Below are 17,810 nucleotides of genomic sequence, written 5' to 3'. Positions count from 1 at the left end.
TCTTGACAACATAAGCACTCAATCATTGTTGGGCACGTCACAGCTTGATGTGAATGCAAAGTAGACTTTATTTTAATACTATACATCACACACAACACAACATGATATAATCTTTATTCTGAAGCTATGGTTTGCGTTTAGGTTTCAACCAAATAATTTGAAGGCATGAGTATCCATCACTATTCACCAATATATCTTAGCTTTTCCTCATCAAATTGTGTTGCATAGGGGAGAAGGAACCTCTTCTTTAAACAGGCATGCCTCCTCCTCCTCCTCCTCCTTCTCTTTCACAGCCATGGAAGAATGGAACACGCTCGGCGCTGATTGTGTGGTCATATCATGCTGCTGCCAGTGCTTGCTGCTGCAGATTCTCGTCTTTCTCATGCTGAAGCTTCCCTGGAAGCTCATCAGGAAAACAAGGGAATATGCTAAGAAAAAGCTTCGTCAGAGGAAGGGAAATGATGATAAGATGAAGATAGAACTGGGTTGTTATGAAGATGTTCTTGTGAGAATCCATGAACAGTCTTTTCGGGTTCAAGAGATGGCAGTGAGAGATGGTGAAGGATTCACTTCTGGTGGTTGCATGGATGAAGTTCAAAAGATGATGGAGGAGTTTTATCAGAAGGGAGAGTTTGGATTTGGAAGCTTCTGTGGTAGGGAAGAACCGTGTGATCCTAATCTTGTAAGATATATATCAAGTTATTGATTTGGTGGGTTTCTTTCACAAGAATAAATGACTTTCACCACGCATAGATTAGGTTAATTAATTTGTACAATAAATCACCTTTTTCTTTATTAAACCAATATTTTATTCTCTTTACGTAATTATTATATGCGATAATGATAATATTATTAAATTTTTCATGAAAATTTCCACATGGTGGCCAAGTGGCAATAGTCTTCACTCGTGTTCGCAATGGGTTCCACTTTTGTGGTAATTAATACAGCGAATGTTTTCCTAAATTTGAGTTAAGAAAAATCTAAGTGCGTTATCGTGTTATCGTATATATCCAAAACCTTAACTTTTCTCTTCTCACAATTTAGAAATGTGGTTACTTTCTAGATAACAATTCCAACCAGACATGCATTAAATATAGACCAATCTGTTTCCATTTGCAGAGAGTTTGCAGACAAAAAAAAAAAAATCCAACCATCACACCGTTATTTATCTCGTAACCGTTTCGCACGCGCTTTCCACCTACCTTTGAACCGTTCCAAATGCGAAACGTGATGAAAGACCGAAGCTACCATTCTTCTTCTCTCCATCCGAAGAATTGAAGAAACAAGAGCAGAACATCATCGTTATCCTCTTTCAGCGTCAAAACGTACGATGTCAGTGCAGGAAACTGACCAAATCAAACAACTCGGCGAAATATTCAAACGCTTCGACATGGACTCTGACGGCAGCCTCACGCACCTGGAGCTGGCGGCGCTCCTCCGTTCCCTCGGAGTCAAACCCACCGGCGACGAGCTCTACGCGCTGCTCTCCAACATGGACGAAAACGGCAACGGATACATCGAGTTCGACGAGCTCCTGCACGCGATCATGCCCGACCTCAACGAGCAGGTTCTCATGAACCAGGAGCAGCTACTCGATGTCTTCCGCTCCTTCGACCGCGACGGCAACGGCTACATCACGGCGTCGGAGCTCGCCGGCTCCATGTCCAAGATGGGCCATCCCCTCACCTACCACGAGCTCACCTCTATGATGACCGAGGCCGACAGCAACGGCGACGGTGTCATTAGCTTCAACGAGTTCGCCGCCCTCATGGCTAAATCCGCCGCCAAATTTCTCGGCCTCCATGGCGCCTAGAACCTCCTCTCCTCCCTCTTTTGCTTCATCTCTTTCTTTTTTGTAACTTTTTTAGGCTACGTTCGCTTTCGATGTTAACTTCTCTGTATATAAACACTTCTGCGGACGTGAATGCAGATTGTTTTTGTTGCTTTTTAATAAGAAAAACTTACAAATTAGTCTGCAATTCTTTTGCTTTTTATTTGTCACCAATTTTCTTGCACTTTCCAACTGCGACATCGTGAAATCTGGTGATTGAGTGATGAGAAAACGTAGAAGATGAGATTATCTCAATGACTTTGTTGGTGTCTTTTGTCCCCGTTTTTCAAGCTGATATTTTTCTTTGATTTTTTCTGCAGGGGATCTTCTATACTTTCTACGTGGTAATTCGATCAATCGAGCAAACTTGGTAACTTCTAACAGTGTACAAGTGAGTTCACAAGGAGCTGATATAGATTCTCAATTAGAACAAGAATTAGTAAAATGAACAGATTTTTTAAGATTGCTTCACACAAAAAAATCTTCTCAGTAATAGGATAACTTTGTTTTCTACAACAGCAAGCAGCTCTAATCCAATCTTACAAAGAATTGGTCTGTCTCTGTACAGTAACTACTATGATACAAGTGGATAAATGAATTGTTTGCAGCACAAAAATGGCCGAAACAGATATACAATTTTATTTTTCTTTCCATCCTCCGTCACAAATACTGGTCCTTGCACCATACTGGTCCTTCTGGTTCAGAGGAGCCAGCCACCAAGCAATTACATGACCCAGGCAAAGACAAAAAAAAAGATGCATATTTGTAGGAAGCTGTACAGAAACTAACTAAATGCTTTCATGGTTAATTTGTCAAAATATGTTATCTACCGTTTAACATTTCTGTCTCTTACGTGGTGAGTCTTAGCAGCTAAGCGTGCTGTTGAACCCACGGTTGTTGGCCGCAATGATCTCTGCCGCACCATATCACAAAACTCAGGATCCTTAATCTTCCCTTCATGCCTTATCCATTGTACTAGTTCATGGTACATGGGAAAGAACCGCATCTGAATTGCGGCATAAGAGAAGTATGGTATAAGGGTTGAGATCACCACAAAGAATGTCACAAGCCAATAGGAAGGGGAAGGAGCAAGAGCTTCAACGAAGACTTTGTAAGCATTTGTTGTAAAGTGTGGGGGCATTGCTCCATATACCATGAGAAAAATATACCAGTAAAGAATGGAACCCCAGATGAAAAAATGTTGGATCATGGTGAAGTAACTTATGGCCAGTGCCATTTGCAAGTTTACAACCCAAACTACACAGGTGTAGATTGTTACTCCCAGTATATCCTTTCCAGCAGTTCTCCCCTCTGCATCGAAGGCCTGGAGCTCCATCGCTTTTGTGCAGAAGAAGAAAATTATTAAGGCACTGATAAATCCATTAAGCATCCAGCTGAGTATTCTACGCCAGCTGAACAGAACATTCTGCACTCCTTCTTGATATAACAAAGGAAACTGTCATATTAACAACAAATCATCATCAGAGAAGCAAGCAAAGGAACCCCAAATCAATCATACAACCAAGGGGGATTTATCTCTACTCTTTAATATGTCACAGATGGGTTTTAAAAACTAAGGCCAACCATTGGAACTGAATTTCATTGTTATCCGATAAAAATTGATTAAAAAGTGTACACATAAATTGGACTTGTTTATTCAGTGGCAAGTCAAAGTGGATTCAATATGAATGTTAGGTGATAAAGTACATGGCTGTGATTTGCTGTGTTATGGTATTTTCGTCCCAGCAAATATTCTCTTAGCATTCAATATGAACCTATGCTACATGCTGCAAAATAGACTACCAGAAGTTCATAAACTAGACAAATCTCAACTATGTTACCAACAGTGTGCAGATGAGCTTCTTAAGTGATGTAGCTATGATGAGTCTAAAAGATCAAATCAAACAGAAAAAATAAACGAGGCCTGGCTGAAGCTATTTCTGAGGTAGGTATTACGCAATCATAAGTACTATGCAGATTTTTCATTTACTTATTTTATTTTTCTGTTCTATGTGCAATCTATTTGATGACAGAGTAACAGTGAATTTTCATTTCACGCTCATTAGCAAAGATGAGTGGTATCATAGGCTAAAACAAACTGACTGACCTTCAGGCAGTACCGAGCGGATACATCCTGGTCAAACACCCCAAGTGCAACCACAGGAAGTGAAGAAAAGAAGACATTATAGAGAGACAAAAACCAGTCATTGTATGCTGGTTGTCCAGAGAATGATGCATACACTTCATACAAGAATAGAGTGAAACCAAATGTGATATTCTTGTAGAAAAAGTAGCATATCTGCAATGAAAAAGTTAACAGAATGTCAGAACCTCTATCTACCATCTGTTAGGATTTAAAGCTGAAATACAAGCATTGTAAATACCATAGACGAGATCCTTCTGTAACACCAATGTCCGTGAACCAGAAGTAACCGTTCCAAATACCGGAATTGTGCAATTGCAATATCACTAGACATAACTGCCTGGGGAATTGGGGGAATAAGAAAAAAAAATTTGTTTAGAAAATCACATACAGAAACCAATAATGAAAACGAAAGAATATTCTGTGAAGCTTGGCATTACCTGCATTCCTTCAACACCACTTATACCAACCCCTATATCTGCTTCTTGAAGCATTCCCACATCGTTAGCTCCATCCCCAATGGCTAAGGTTGTTTTCCCAGTTCCAGATTTGACCAATCTAGTGACCTGAAAGACAGAACAAGACTAATCAATTCTGAAAGATTAGCTGACTAAAAATTACCATCACGATTAGCATATTATAAACAAAGCACAGATTGAAAAATACCAGTGCCTTCTGCTTTGGGGATGAGCGACAACAAATAACAGATGCACAATGCATCGCTAGTTCCAGAAACATGTGCTTTATATTGTCTTCTAGTGCATAAACAAGTGATTTTCCATCAATAACCAGAGCAAATGCCTTCTGAGAGCTCCCTCTGTAAGCACCGAGTTGTGCAGCACCTTCAGATATCTGAAAGAGCACACTTTGCCTTGATGCCTAAAAGAAGAATCAGCAAAAAGAATATCAACAGACAAATTTTAAAATCTATATAGTACTACAAGTTTTAAGGTGAAAAAAACAAATGGAAAGAAACATACTGATAGAAAATTTACAACAGCCTAGAGCTTAAGTGCAACAATTAATATCATACAACTCAAAGTACACAAGCATGCATGGCATTTCTTACATCTTCTGAAATAGAAAAGATAAATGTTATGCTAATGCAGTTACTAAAACTCTTAATAACACATTTTTTTTATGTGTTCTGTTAAAGAAAACACAATGAAACATAAGTTCAAATTGTCAGCAATATAAAAGGCAGGTCAAGCTGACATGTTAGCTACATGTGAGAGGTGTCATTAGAATATTGCAATGTTGAAGAAACCAATGTATTAGCATGTTGGTAAATATTTTACAAGAAATGAAGCTACACTGTGATAGATAAAAATAATGCTAAGGTATAAAATTTATTTCACCTTGGTAATGGCCATCTTGTCCCCATCTTTCTCTAGTGCTTGAATTTCTGGACTATCCAAATGAATTATAATCTGCTTCATCCCTTGTCTAAGCAAACTGCAAGCAAAACTACAATGAAATATTTATGTCAGATAAATATAAGAAATATTTATAAATATTATCTAAGATTGTTTTAGAGAATCTTAAAATATCTCTAAGGATTTTTTTCTTCTTTTATATTTTTATTTGTTTCCTTATTTAATAAGGATCTTCATCATTATAGGAATAGGAATATTTTATCAGAATCAGATTTATAGGAATATCATATCATGTATTTATAGTCATCAGTTAATATAAAATGGAGTTTGTTCTACAATCCGTATATATAGTTTTCAGCAACTCTTCCATCTATTTTGCTCTCGTTCAACAAAATACCAAAGTTAAAAGGGCATAATCAGAATATAATACCCAATGTTGATTGCAGTCTCCATTTTATCCCCAGTCAAAACCCAAATTTTAATTCCTGCTTGTGCAAGCTTGTCAATGCAATCAGGAACCTAGCAACAATACAGGAGCCATCAGTTGCTGCTCCAATGAGTAAACATTAAAAGGTAAAACAAGTATTTCTACTATAGCTTACCCCATCTTGGAGCTTGTCCTCCACAGCAGTGGCACCAAGAAGGATCAGGTTCTTCTCAATCTTATCTGCTACTTCCTCAATCAGTCTCTCCTGATCAGCACTGACTAAATTCTTGGCCTTGGAGAATTTATTATTAAATTCCTTGTATTCTTCCGCACCAAGCTCACGATAGGCCAGTATAAGGGTTCTCAGACCTGCATCAGCATATTCATGCACATGCTCCATGGTTTTCTCTTCAAACTCCCTCCCATTCTTGGCAAGTCTTTCAAACATTATGCTGAATGAAAACAATACTCGAGGTAAGGTCAGTAGGGTGAATCACAGGATAAATTTTGGAATTCATAACCATTTACGGTTACAGGGAAGTTTATCACAAACCTGTCTGCGCCTTTGCAGAGAAGCAAAATTTTCCCTGCTTCATCTTCCACTATCACTGACATTCGCTTCCTTGAGCTATTGAATTCTAAAACATTGAGAAGCTTGTATTTCCTGCACAAAGAAACCAGTTAATGAAAATATGTATCATAAACGTGAGGAAAGAAATCCTGAAACATAGTAGATAGAAACAATAAATCAGTTGGCTACAGAGCATTTTAGAAATATTAACATTAGGTAGGATGAATAAAGTGAAAACAACATCAAATAGAACGATTATGCAGAAAACTATGATGTGGACAAAAATTAAATATATATTTTTTTTTATTTTATATATTTGAAAACAATACAACCTACTCTATGAACAGCTACAGTAAACTGGCCATGTGAAGATAACTATGCCAACATCAGATAGTGAAAGGTGCTATTCAAAGCTCTTTTTACTGAACAGTACTTACTGTCATCAGATGAAAAGTTACTATCAAATATCATGTGCCCTTCTTAAAGAGTAACCAGACTAAAGCTTTTCATATCGTTATGCAAAGATAAAATGTAGCTGTAGCAGTCAAATTGAAGAGTTATCACATAGACAAAACAATTTGATAGCTTGAATGCAACAACTAACCTTTCAACTTTATTGCCAGAAACTGGATCCAACTCAAATGTCGATAAACTAGTCTGACCCCTTCTGTAGAATTCAAAACCAAGTTCTCTCGCTGCAATCAGAAATGCGGCTTCATCTGGGGATTCAGCCTCATATGAAACATTCCCGGTGTCTTCATTCACTTCTGGTATGGCCGTATGACAGACTGCCAACACTCGAAAAAACTTCTGGATAACATCTGCATGAGGCTCATTAACCCAATGTCCATCTCTTATTCTTTCGTCATCAAAGTTAAAACCTTTGATAAGTGTTTTTTTATCTAGCGAACCCCTAATGTTATGTGCTTCAGATTCAATATCATGCTCACGAATTGGTGGTGAACCTTTTCTTCGACCCATGACCTTCTCAACCTCTGTAGCACCACAGCCATATGCTACCCCGGCAATAGAACATTTGATGAACTCCATTGAGTTGCAGGTCAGAGTTCCAGTCTTGTCAGAAAGTATTGTATCAACCTGCCCAAGCTCTTCATTCAAGTTTGAAGTACGAGCTCGGGCTGGTTTGTCTGCTTCCTTGTAGTACATATGAATATCTTGATTGATGAAAACACTCTGAAGAACTTTGACCATTTCTATCGACACATACAAGGAGATGGGAATAAAGAACCCATACAACATTAAGGCTGTCAAACAATGAAATAAAGCAGCAGCAGCTGGTCTTTTTGGGTCAAAGAAAACAGTAGAATCGTCTGGTCTTAAGTACCATCTTTTCATCAACCCATTTTGGAAGTCATCTTTAGTTGCAATGCCAAAGAAAAAAGATCCAACAAATGCCATTAGAAACAAAATACAAAACAAGAAATAGATCACTTTGTCCATCTTCTTCTCTATTCTGCTTCTTTTTGAAGGTGGGTCCGTAGAATTTTGAATAACCTTAGTGTCATGACCAGTGAAAATGACAGCTCCAAAAATGTAGTCTGTATTACGAAGTTTAGAGTCACGGAGAAGAAGTTGCTGAGGAGAGAGAGCATAATTTTTCCCTTCAAACTCCATGCTTCCAACAAATGAATACAGATTTGCATTGGGGTCTTCACATTTCACTGTAGCTTTAAATTTTTGGATGTTAAGATCCTCCTGTAAAGAAGATGTTACCTCTAACCCTTGTTTTAACTTTAAATTTGTCTCCCCATCTAAGTTCATGGTCTCAACATAGCAAACAGCATCCTCGTAACTGGATGAAAGTAACAGCAGGTCAGCTGGGAAGAACTCATCCTTCTCTACCTTCACTATATTCCCCACCCTCAGATTCTTCCATGCAGTATATTCAAAAATACCACCAACTTTATGAACTTTAACTCTTCTATTGTTCACCTCTATATCCTGCACAAATATTCCACTAGAAAAATTATTTACACAAAATCATCTATCTTCCCTTTCCTTCTTGCTTTTCAACCATATGGACATCAATATCAAATTAACAAACTTCAAGTCTGGTAACAATGTCAACTTTTACTGGGAGATATTGTTTTGTCATATGCAAGATACATTGAGAATAAAGTTAAATGTTGGTAGGTACAATTGATTAAAAGTAATACTTTAGAGTTTGATGTAATACAAGAAAACATACTATGGGTTCTTTGAACTGACTTCCTCAAATAACATTTGCAGTTTAATTTAAAAATTTAGAGGATTCAAACCCTTTAGCAGAAACTGCAATTGTACGAAAAAACAACTTTGATAACTGCATCTTTTGCCTTCCAAATATTACCAAGAAACTAAACAGAATGGCAAGAAGATAAGAAAAATGGCATTATAAGAAGAAACTTAACAACAGGACAAATAGGTAAGTAGAGTATAGCACCTGTGTTTTCCTGCGCCAGTCTTCGATACCTTCTTTCACCATAGTAGCCCCAATAACAATAATCAGTGGAAGGATAGCACTGACAGCAGTATATGGAGCAAGTTTTGTGAAGGCCAAGGTGCCAGTGACCAAAAAATAGAAGTTTGCCACCCTCCTAAACTGCTCAAACAAAGATTTGGGAAAGAAAGTTGCAAGAGTATATTTTGTAGATCTGACAGAATTATCTGCAAAATTCTTAACACCATCCTCAAAGATATCTGGCTCATTGCAGAACACCACCCTGGAATAACCTTTTCCTCCAATCTGTAAATCATCTCCCTTGAAAGATGCCTTGCAGCAGGCGAATGAGTAGATCTTGCTTAAACGCAGCTTCTTCTTCCTGCCACCACTCATTGTTTATCCTTTATCCCACTGATTAACAAAATTCAACACAACATCAAGAGACAGAAATGCCCTTCGTGAAGAAACAGCTTTTCTTCCTAGGACTAACACTCTTGTGTCATTGCTAAAACTAGGATCAACTCACTAAAACACTTGCTAGGGTGCTCAAGTTGAAGAGCAGAATAATCCTAAACGCAGAGCATCTTCAGAAACTAACACCATTAACAACTGCACAAATACCCCGCAAACCAAAACAAGGTAGTAACTCATCAGCACAAGTACCCAGTACAATTAAATAACAAATAACCCAAGAAACAGATACTGAACCCCAGAAAGGTTCCCTCCAGAAGAAGCTCAAAATCCCAGTAATTTAATAAGCAATGAACAAAAAAGAAACCAAGCAAAATAATAAAATAAAACTAATAATTGAGAGAGAGAGAGAAATTAAGGGGAAAAAAAGGGACAGCTAGAGTGGCTTAGAAAGTAATGAAGAAAATGGTGACACGAGTTGAGACAAAACCAAGCGATAGACACAACCCACAACAGAACTGGGCCTGCAATCTGTGACAACCAATGTGAAGTCTACAATGAAAACACAGAAAAGGAAACACCCCAGTGAACCTAAGAGACCAGAATTTATTGGGGAGGAACGGAGAAGTGGTAAGAAAAAGGAATAACAAAAAATCTGCAGATTTGAAGCTCTCTGAAAAGATATCTGGAGAAGAAGAAGAAGAAGAAACTTTGAACAGAGGCTTCAATTATTAGATCTCGCATTTGGACTCCGAAAGAGACAAGCATTTCCCTTTCCCAGCGTGACCAATTCAAATTGGCTTAGATTTTTCCAGAAAGCTCAGTGCCATGTCAAAACCCTTTTTCTTTTCCGAGAAAAAAATACAACGCCAAGCACAAGCACAACAATTTCTTCTCTCGCTATATATCCATCTATCTATGTTTCGCGGGAAACCTATGAGTGAAGCTTGTGTTATGATAATGGTGGTAACTGAGTGTCTCTTTCACTCACACCCAATTTCTCGTTATATTATTTTTCATTCATGACAGTTTAATAATGAAGAGAAGAAAAAAAAAACATTTTTTGATAACAATAATGTGGTGAGAAAATCGAAACCAATAAGAAAGGGTCATCTCCATGATAACGTGCAACAAAAAGACAGAAAATAGAATGTGGGTTTTCCAAATTTTTAATTTTTAACTTCTTGTTAAAGCGATGATAATTGACCTACCTGATGAAGGACAACCGTTGTACCCTTTCAATTGCAGAAGCAGAAAGAAAATCTACAGCGCCAGATAACGTTTATCATCACTGTGATGAGCTGAAAAAGAAAATGAAGCAACAAACATGTCATGTGATTACTTGAGCTTTTTACTTTGTGTGTGTCTGTTGAGTTGCATGCGATGCGCCGTCATGCTACATACTATGTTCGATTTAGATTTAGATTCCTTAAAACACATCTATGTTTTCAGTTCTTACATATACAGTTACAAAATATGGAATCAAGAGTTCACTGGGTTAGAATTCCATAATTTAGTAATATCAAACAAAACAAATTTTTTAAGAAAAATTAAGAAAAGCTAACATTTGAATTATCCTTTTTTTTTTCTATGGTTGCATGCAGTGACAAGCCAAGCAAGGAACCCGGAAGAGACCGACCAGGGAAAGCATAAAAGGAATGTAAGAACAGAATATGTATGTTTTTTTCATTTGTCAGGAAAAGCAACGAATAATGAAATCTCAGAATTTCGGTATTTAACGAAGCAACGCAAATGAAGAACATTGCGATAACTACTCTGAACACTGATGTATATAAAAAAAATTAAAAATAAAAATAAAAATAAAAAAACTCTTACTTTAGTATTGTACGTTCTAGTAAAATTACAAAAAATTTTATTTTTCTAAATGTGTTTTTTATTTAGTATGTAAAATAAAACTTCTAAAAAATTACCCATAAGAAGGTTCTTTCAAGTGAAAATATATATGAACATCTTAAACAATTTTTATTTTTGAAACAGAACTTGTTAAACTAGTTTTCAGAATAATAGTAAAATAAAAATCACTATTGCTTTTACTTTGGTAGCAATTATATTCCACCAAAGGAATCGTTGATGTTCTTCACTCATATTAGTAAATTAGTATTTTTTTTTTTCATGATTGATAAGTTCTATAAATGATAGTTGACTAATGACAAGTGCACATAAGTAAATATTTAAGTTAATCGAAGTTCTAAAAAAATAGATAGCATTATTATAACTTTGAAATTTTCAATCACAAATTATTGCTTTCAGAAAACAAGTTATTGCAATTAACTCTCTATGAAAAATTACACAATCACAATTTTTTCTAAAACGAAAAAAAAAACGGTATTATATATTTTAAAAAGTATATCTTAAACCACACTCAATTATACAAAATAAATTTATAAAATAAAATTTACACTCATTTATATTTATGTGATAAAATTTGTCCTCCATACTAAAACATATACATCTCAAATATGAGACTAAATATATAAATAATTCGATAATATTTTGATACAAGTAATACTATCCATCGAACAAACAACGAATTTTAACATGAGACTTTAGAGGACTTTTATAACATAATGAAAAGGTAAATTTTAAATCTAAATCATTTAAGTGAAATTTATTTTCATATTAAATTCGTATTATTTTTATTGATGCAAAATCTTCCAATAACACTTAATAATACCATGATTTACAAAAATCTACTACACTGTATGACAATAATTGCATTAAAACTTGTCTACCTTAAAAAAAATAACTAGAAAGAGTTAGGGAAATAACATAATTGCATTAAAACTTGTCTACCTTAAAAAAAATAACTAGAAAGAGTTAGGGAAATAACATAATTGCATTAAAACTTGTCTACCTTAATAAACTAACTAGAAAAAGTTAGGTAGACCAAGACCTTCCATGATTAATGTTCACCAAATAGGGTTGATGTTAGAGTTATATTTATAGAAGTTTAAGATGTGTTGATGCTCTAATACGATAATTCTATGACTTGTGAAAAATATTATTAGGTCGTTCTAGAATGATCATCATAACTTTATTGTATAGGCTATGGCTCACTCTAGTGTGCCAAAGTATATTATAGGTGATGACATTGATTTGGATCAACATATGATATAATAATAAGTTGATTATACTTTTTAAATCCACGTGTTCCATCAATCAACTTAGAGTATTAATCACAAGAAAAGAGTGAGAAACGAGTTTGGTACGTTTCATTTACTACAATAGAAAAGAGAAATCTTACTTAAAAGTCTGTCACAGTTTTACTTCCTTGAAATGAGAAGAAAACTGAAGAAACAGGTTACAACAACCATTTTAAATAGTGATTTAGAAAAGTTAAATTGCATTTTTTTTTTCAGGTCTTTGTTTTAAAATAAGCACCATCATACTTACATGAACAAAAACTAAGTTGGTGAAGATTCTTATCCATTGCAATAGAAGCATGAGATTAGTATTTTAATGGTGTGCAGTACAGAAAAATCAGAGGTTTGCAGAGTCGTGCATATCATTTAGAGGACCACTGTTATAGTAAGACAAAACATTATTTAGCAATATGTGTATGTACTAAGAATCAACATTTTAGTTCGAAGATTATCTGAAAACAAATATATGCATATAGAGAGAGAAATAAACTCAAATTCACTGAAACAAAAGATCCTGTTGTGTACTTTCTGATCCTTTAGAAAATTTTCTCCAAAATTAAGTTTTCTAAAAGAATTTAAATAAATGGATATACTTTTAAAATAAATTTGTAAATGAACTTGTTAGCTGTGTACACTAAAAATCAATAAATCCTCTTAAATGTTTAATGCACACATATAATTAAGTTGTTGACTTATGAAATTTTAAAAATTATATAATTATACTATAAAATATTATGAGTATTGAAAATTGATAAAAATTGTGAAAATATAAAAGATAAAAGAAATCTGGACAAGAGAAACATGGTATTTTATTTTGAGTCCCCTTACCTGGTGTTCTAAGAACACTAAATAAGGATAATTAATATATCTTGAATTTAATAATAGTACAAAAGACACTTTTACTTTTATAAAATTTATTATGTAAATTTTTATTATCTTAATTAATTAAATTTACTTTTATATTTAATATAAAAATAGTGAAATTAAATATCATTAATGATTAATTAACCAGTATTTTTAAAATACTTGTTAGCATTTTTCTTTTATTTTATTTGTATATTCTTTTAGATATATAAAAGTATTGAGTTTCTTGTATATTATGTTTAGCACAGTAAATCATGCCACTGAAAATATATTTTATTGTTTTAGTCCTATATTTATCTGTGGAGAATTTTATTTTGAAAAGGTATTATATTTAAGAAATTTATTTATTTATTTATTATTATTAAAATATATGCAGTAGCTACATAGCTCTCTGCACCATTCTGGTATTGATTTCATGTTAAACTATTTATATAGAAAACAAAAAAGATTTTGATTTGCAATTAGTGTGAGCTACTGCTAGAGCAGTATAGTGGGGCCTCTCAGATTGATTTACATGTCTTGGCTTATTCTAAGATACCTTCAAACATATCATATTTTTACACAAAATCAACAATTGATACGTCGTTTTTCTCATCATGGTTTTCAGATTTTCTGTTCATCCTTTAATTTTCACCCTCTTCTTTTTTTCACCTTGTCTTCTACTTTTGTCTTCTCTTCTAAAGCTATAACTTTTGCATTATCTTCTGATTTTTTCACACTGATAGCACATTTTATTTTAGATTTTTATAACTGTAGATATTTTAAGAAGTGAAAGTTTGAAAAGAAGGAAAAAAAAAAACAAGAGTGGTTGAACAAGAATAAATGGTCCCATGATATGATATTGATTCCCATGTTTGACAAAACCATAATAGACAATGCCATCATTTCAAAACCATACTCTTATATTTGGAGTTGTTACGAAGAGGATTAGGTCAGAAATTGCATATTGCGTAAGGTATATCTCCATCTTCATATTTTATTTCTTACATTTAAATATAGTGTACGTGTGTGTTATAATTAAACCATATTTCTTTTAAAAGAAAAAGTTTTAATCATGGTATAACCAATCAAAACGATTATGCTATTTTGTTTTATTTTGTATTATTTTGTATTTTCCAATAAATGGGGTCTAAAAACCACGACAAAAGTTTATGATGCATTTTATATATAAGAAAATACAAAACAAATTGTCTAAGCGAATTTGTCAATTTGAACAACATTTTTTTTTTTGAAATTGCACCGAAATATTTATTTTTAAGGTGTTATGAATTGATGCAACAATTGTTTGTTATTTTACAAAAGTAAATTATACTAATTTCTCTTTGTATGTATGTTATTTATCATTTTGATTTATCTTTCTTTTTTTGTAAAACATATTTACAAAACGATTAAAAAAAATTGTAAGCTATTTCTTTTTACATTTTTTAATGAATGGGAGATAATCCAAAAACATATTTTGGATGAACGTAGTTGAGCTCTCGTTTTCATTTCATAGGATTTATTGGGCAGGTGCTATGCTAATAATATAATTTTGACCCCAAATTAACTCCTTTTTTAATAAAGACGGAGTCGAAGACCATTTGTAAAAAAAAGAATAATTTTATCATTTTTTTCTTCTTTTAGAATTATTGGGCTAAAGGCGATAAAACAAATATTAAATATTCAATTTGCTAGTTTGTTAAGTTTAAAATAAGGCTTTTTGTCTTACTGCATTCCCTTGGTTACTTACTGCACCCCTATATTACAAACAAAAAGACTAAAATACCCTCCTTCATTGCCCACGTCACGTCTCATTACAGCTGCAACTCCTACAACAACTTCTTTTTTCGAGGTGGCTGCAGCTTTCGAAAGGAAGAAAAAGAAGAGATAAATAAATTATATTTTGGAAATTTTATTTGATAAATTTTTTTTCTAGAAATTATATTTGAAAATTTCGAAAAACTTGTTCCCGAAGATAAAATCCAGAAGTCACCTTTGTGAAGCGTAAAATATTAATTTCAAAATGTTTAATTACTATACTCACTTTTGTTCGAAAATTTCAAAATGGTATAAACTTTAAACTTTGTCTTAATTTTGTATCCAATTTTGATTATTGCATCAATGTAGTACCTTCCGTTAAGTCTTCACAAACAGCGTTAACTACCTTGCCACGTGTCAACCTCTGGATTTTTTTTTTTTGAATTTTTTTTGCCACGTGTCAAATCTTTGATATGACACGTGGCAAGGTATCGCCACGTGGCAAGATACTTGGCAAGTGTCATTGTCTTCATTTCAACTTAGTTTCTATATGTGTCTATTTGTTTCAATTTAGTACCATATATGTTTATTGGTTTCAATTTAGTACCCAATTTTTTTTTTCAATTTTTGTCTGGATATTTTTTTACAAAATAGAGAAATATTGTGTCTCCTTTAAGATCAAATTTATTATTTATATAAGTGTTATATTTATATTTGTTATTAAAAATGACTTACAAATATGTTATTCATGACTTTTACCATTAACTTTAATATAAATTTCAATACTTAATTTTATAACTCATTTTTAGTAACAAATATCAATATAACATTTATATAAATAATAAATTTTGTCTTAAAAGAGATACAATATTTCTCCATTTAAAAAAAAATATTTGAATAAAATTGAAACAAATAAATTGGTTACTAAATTGAAACAAATAAATAAATAAATATATATATATATATATATATATATATATATATATATGAACTAAGTTGAAATGAAGACAAGGACACTTGGCAAATACCTTGTCACGTGTCACTGACAATGCCATGTGTCACATTAAAGATTTGACACGTGACAATTTTTTTCTTTTAAAAAATTAAAAAAAAATTAAAAATTTCAGAGGCTGACACGTGGCAAGGCAGTTAACGACATTTGTGAAGACTTAACGGAGGTACTACATTGATGCAATAATCAAAATTAGGTACTAAATTGAGACAAAGTTTAAAGTGGGTACCATTTTAAAATTTTCGAACTAAAATGGATATGGTCCGAGTAATTAAGCCATTTCAAAATTATAGGGCTACAATTATAAATAAGAGAGTGCAAGGAGAAACAATCTGTAAGACGACACTTTTTCCCTTGTTAAATTTATTGGGCTGAAAACTCTTAATCATTTGTGACCCAGAGTTCACTTTTTCAAAACTAAGTTCACAAAACCTTGATTAAATTGGGTGATGACTAAACCATTAATGTTACCAAATTACTGGATTTTTTATATTAATCTTTTTGCAGAAAATAGTAGTGTTTTTAATAATAGAACTATTTTATAGATATAACAATAATAATAATGATGATAATATCTTAGTAAAGGTTGATATGTATGAGATATAGTGTATAATCATCAAAGAAAATTAGATGTTATTGTATGATTGAAAGTGAATTTAACTTTATAGATGAAGAAAATGTATTAGGTAAGACATGTCACTAAAAACAGTTAACTATATATTCTTTGATTGAGATTAATTATTAGTAAATTCAACTAATAGTTCGCATCCGATTATCCAAAACAACTACCGATTTATAATCTAATTATGAAATAAGAAGCTTTAAAATAAATAAATTTCATCGGATATTGTAATAAGTTGATAAAGACTCTTTCTGAAGTATTTCATAACTACAGATATTAACGAAAATTAAATTTTATAATTAAATTATACTTCCTCCGTCCCAAATGATAAGCGATTTTAATATTTATAATTTGTTAAAAATAAATACTGCTCTATCAATTATTCTTTTCCTAATCTGCCCTCACCTCAATCATAATGAATCTTGATCACGAAGTAGTTATGAGAGAATGATAAAAGAAAATGTAATGTATGAAAATAAGACTATTTTATTAAAATTTTATAAAAATATAAAAAATCGTACGTTTACTGTTATGCCCAATCTATGTTTAAAAATCTTAAACATAAATAATTTGGAAGGAACAACAATTAATATGTTTGCAATAGAAAAAGAGTCAAATAGATGTACCATCATTTTAACATTAAAATATCCATCTAAAAAAAATACATTTTTTCAAAACTAAAATATTTTAAAAAGAATACTTTTAGAGGTGGATTTTAAATCTAACTAAAAACCAAAAAACTGGATTGGAAAGTGAGGTTATACATCTCGTGTGTGGAAGGTCTGTTAGCGATCCGATAACGGGTGGAACAGAATATGCAAGGATAAACTTTTTTTTAAACAATGACTCAGATATTATAGAAGTAAGTTTTAAACCTAACTCAACTTCATAAAACTGACTTGTAAAGTGAGGTATATATTTGTGAAATTGTGTTCTCTCTATTTAATGCAGGAATTTCAACAAAATATGAAAAAAAAAAGATAAGCAACAATTATTTCCAAATATGTTGAGGGGTCGTTTTGAGGTGATTTTGTAGTGAGGAGAAAACATCACCGTGGTGTGTTGGTTCATCAGATATCAACAGAACACGAGACCTAGGTCACATGTAGATATGACAGGTAAAATTGCATTCTCATTAACATCTGAGTCTCAACCATAATTCATATATAAATAATCAACAACCTAAATCTTTCTACCAAATCATATCCA

The 17,810-nt window shown here is 33.0% G+C and overlaps 3 protein-coding genes across 10 annotated transcripts; 2 read left to right on the top strand and 1 right to left on the bottom strand.

The window, feature by feature from the left end:
- On the top strand, positions 1-2,286 carry LOC114178836 (uncharacterized). 3 transcript variants are annotated; one of them, XM_028064953.2, is made up of 2 exons: positions 1-682; positions 2,152-2,286. In XM_028064953.2, the coding sequence occupies exons 1-2, from the start codon at positions 296-298 to the stop codon at positions 2,203-2,205; spliced, it is 441 nt and encodes a 146-aa protein (XP_027920754.1). In that variant the 5' UTR covers positions 1-295; the 3' UTR covers positions 2,206-2,286. The 3 variants fall into 3 exon arrangements, with proteins under 3 accessions (XP_027920754.1, XP_027920753.1, XP_027920755.1); XM_028064952.2 differs by lacking the exon at positions 2,152-2,286 and adding an exon at positions 1,120-1,287; XM_028064954.2 differs by lacking the exon at positions 2,152-2,286 and adding an exon at positions 1,120-1,250 and having other exon boundaries at positions 3-710.
- Positions 1,331-1,979, top strand: LOC114178835 (putative calcium-binding protein CML16). The gene has a single exon (XM_028064951.2). It carries the CDS (start codon positions 1,331-1,333, stop codon positions 1,811-1,813), a length of 483 nt encoding a protein of 160 aa, XP_027920752.1. The 3' UTR covers positions 1,814-1,979.
- A 12-nt stretch (positions 2,287-2,298) lies between the features above and the next one.
- LOC114178834 (putative phospholipid-transporting ATPase 9) lies at positions 2,299-10,887 on the bottom strand. Of its 6 annotated transcripts, none has more exons than XM_028064947.2 (13): positions 10,768-10,887; positions 10,414-10,503; positions 8,792-9,400; positions 6,953-8,310; positions 6,331-6,441; positions 5,953-6,229; positions 5,781-5,869; positions 5,333-5,441; positions 4,641-4,853; positions 4,415-4,540; positions 4,216-4,314; positions 3,939-4,130; positions 2,299-3,287 (listed from the first exon to the last, which is right to left on the bottom strand). In XM_028064947.2, exons 3-13 carry the CDS (start codon positions 9,182-9,184, stop codon positions 2,658-2,660), a joined length of 3,597 nt encoding a protein of 1,198 aa, XP_027920748.2. In that variant the 5' UTR covers positions 9,185-9,400; positions 10,414-10,503; positions 10,768-10,887; the 3' UTR covers positions 2,299-2,657. The 6 variants fall into 6 exon arrangements, with proteins under 6 accessions (XP_027920748.2, XP_027920751.2, XP_085527779.1 ...); XM_028064950.2 differs by having other exon boundaries at positions 8,792-9,202; XM_085671653.1 differs by lacking the exon at positions 10,768-10,887 and having other exon boundaries at positions 8,792-9,202; positions 9,318-9,400; positions 10,414-10,659.
- Positions 10,888-17,810: the final 6,923 nt, after the last annotated feature.

This window comes from Vigna unguiculata, chromosome 3 (assembly GCF_037176805.1).
Source record: "Vigna unguiculata cultivar grain cowpea cultivar isolate G323 ecotype 2 chromosome 3, ASM3717680v1, whole genome shotgun sequence".
Taxonomy (NCBI): domain Eukaryota; kingdom Viridiplantae; phylum Streptophyta; class Magnoliopsida; order Fabales; family Fabaceae; genus Vigna; species Vigna unguiculata.
Note: the sequence above shows the minus strand (reverse complement) of the source record. Positions and strands in the feature narration are given on the sequence as shown.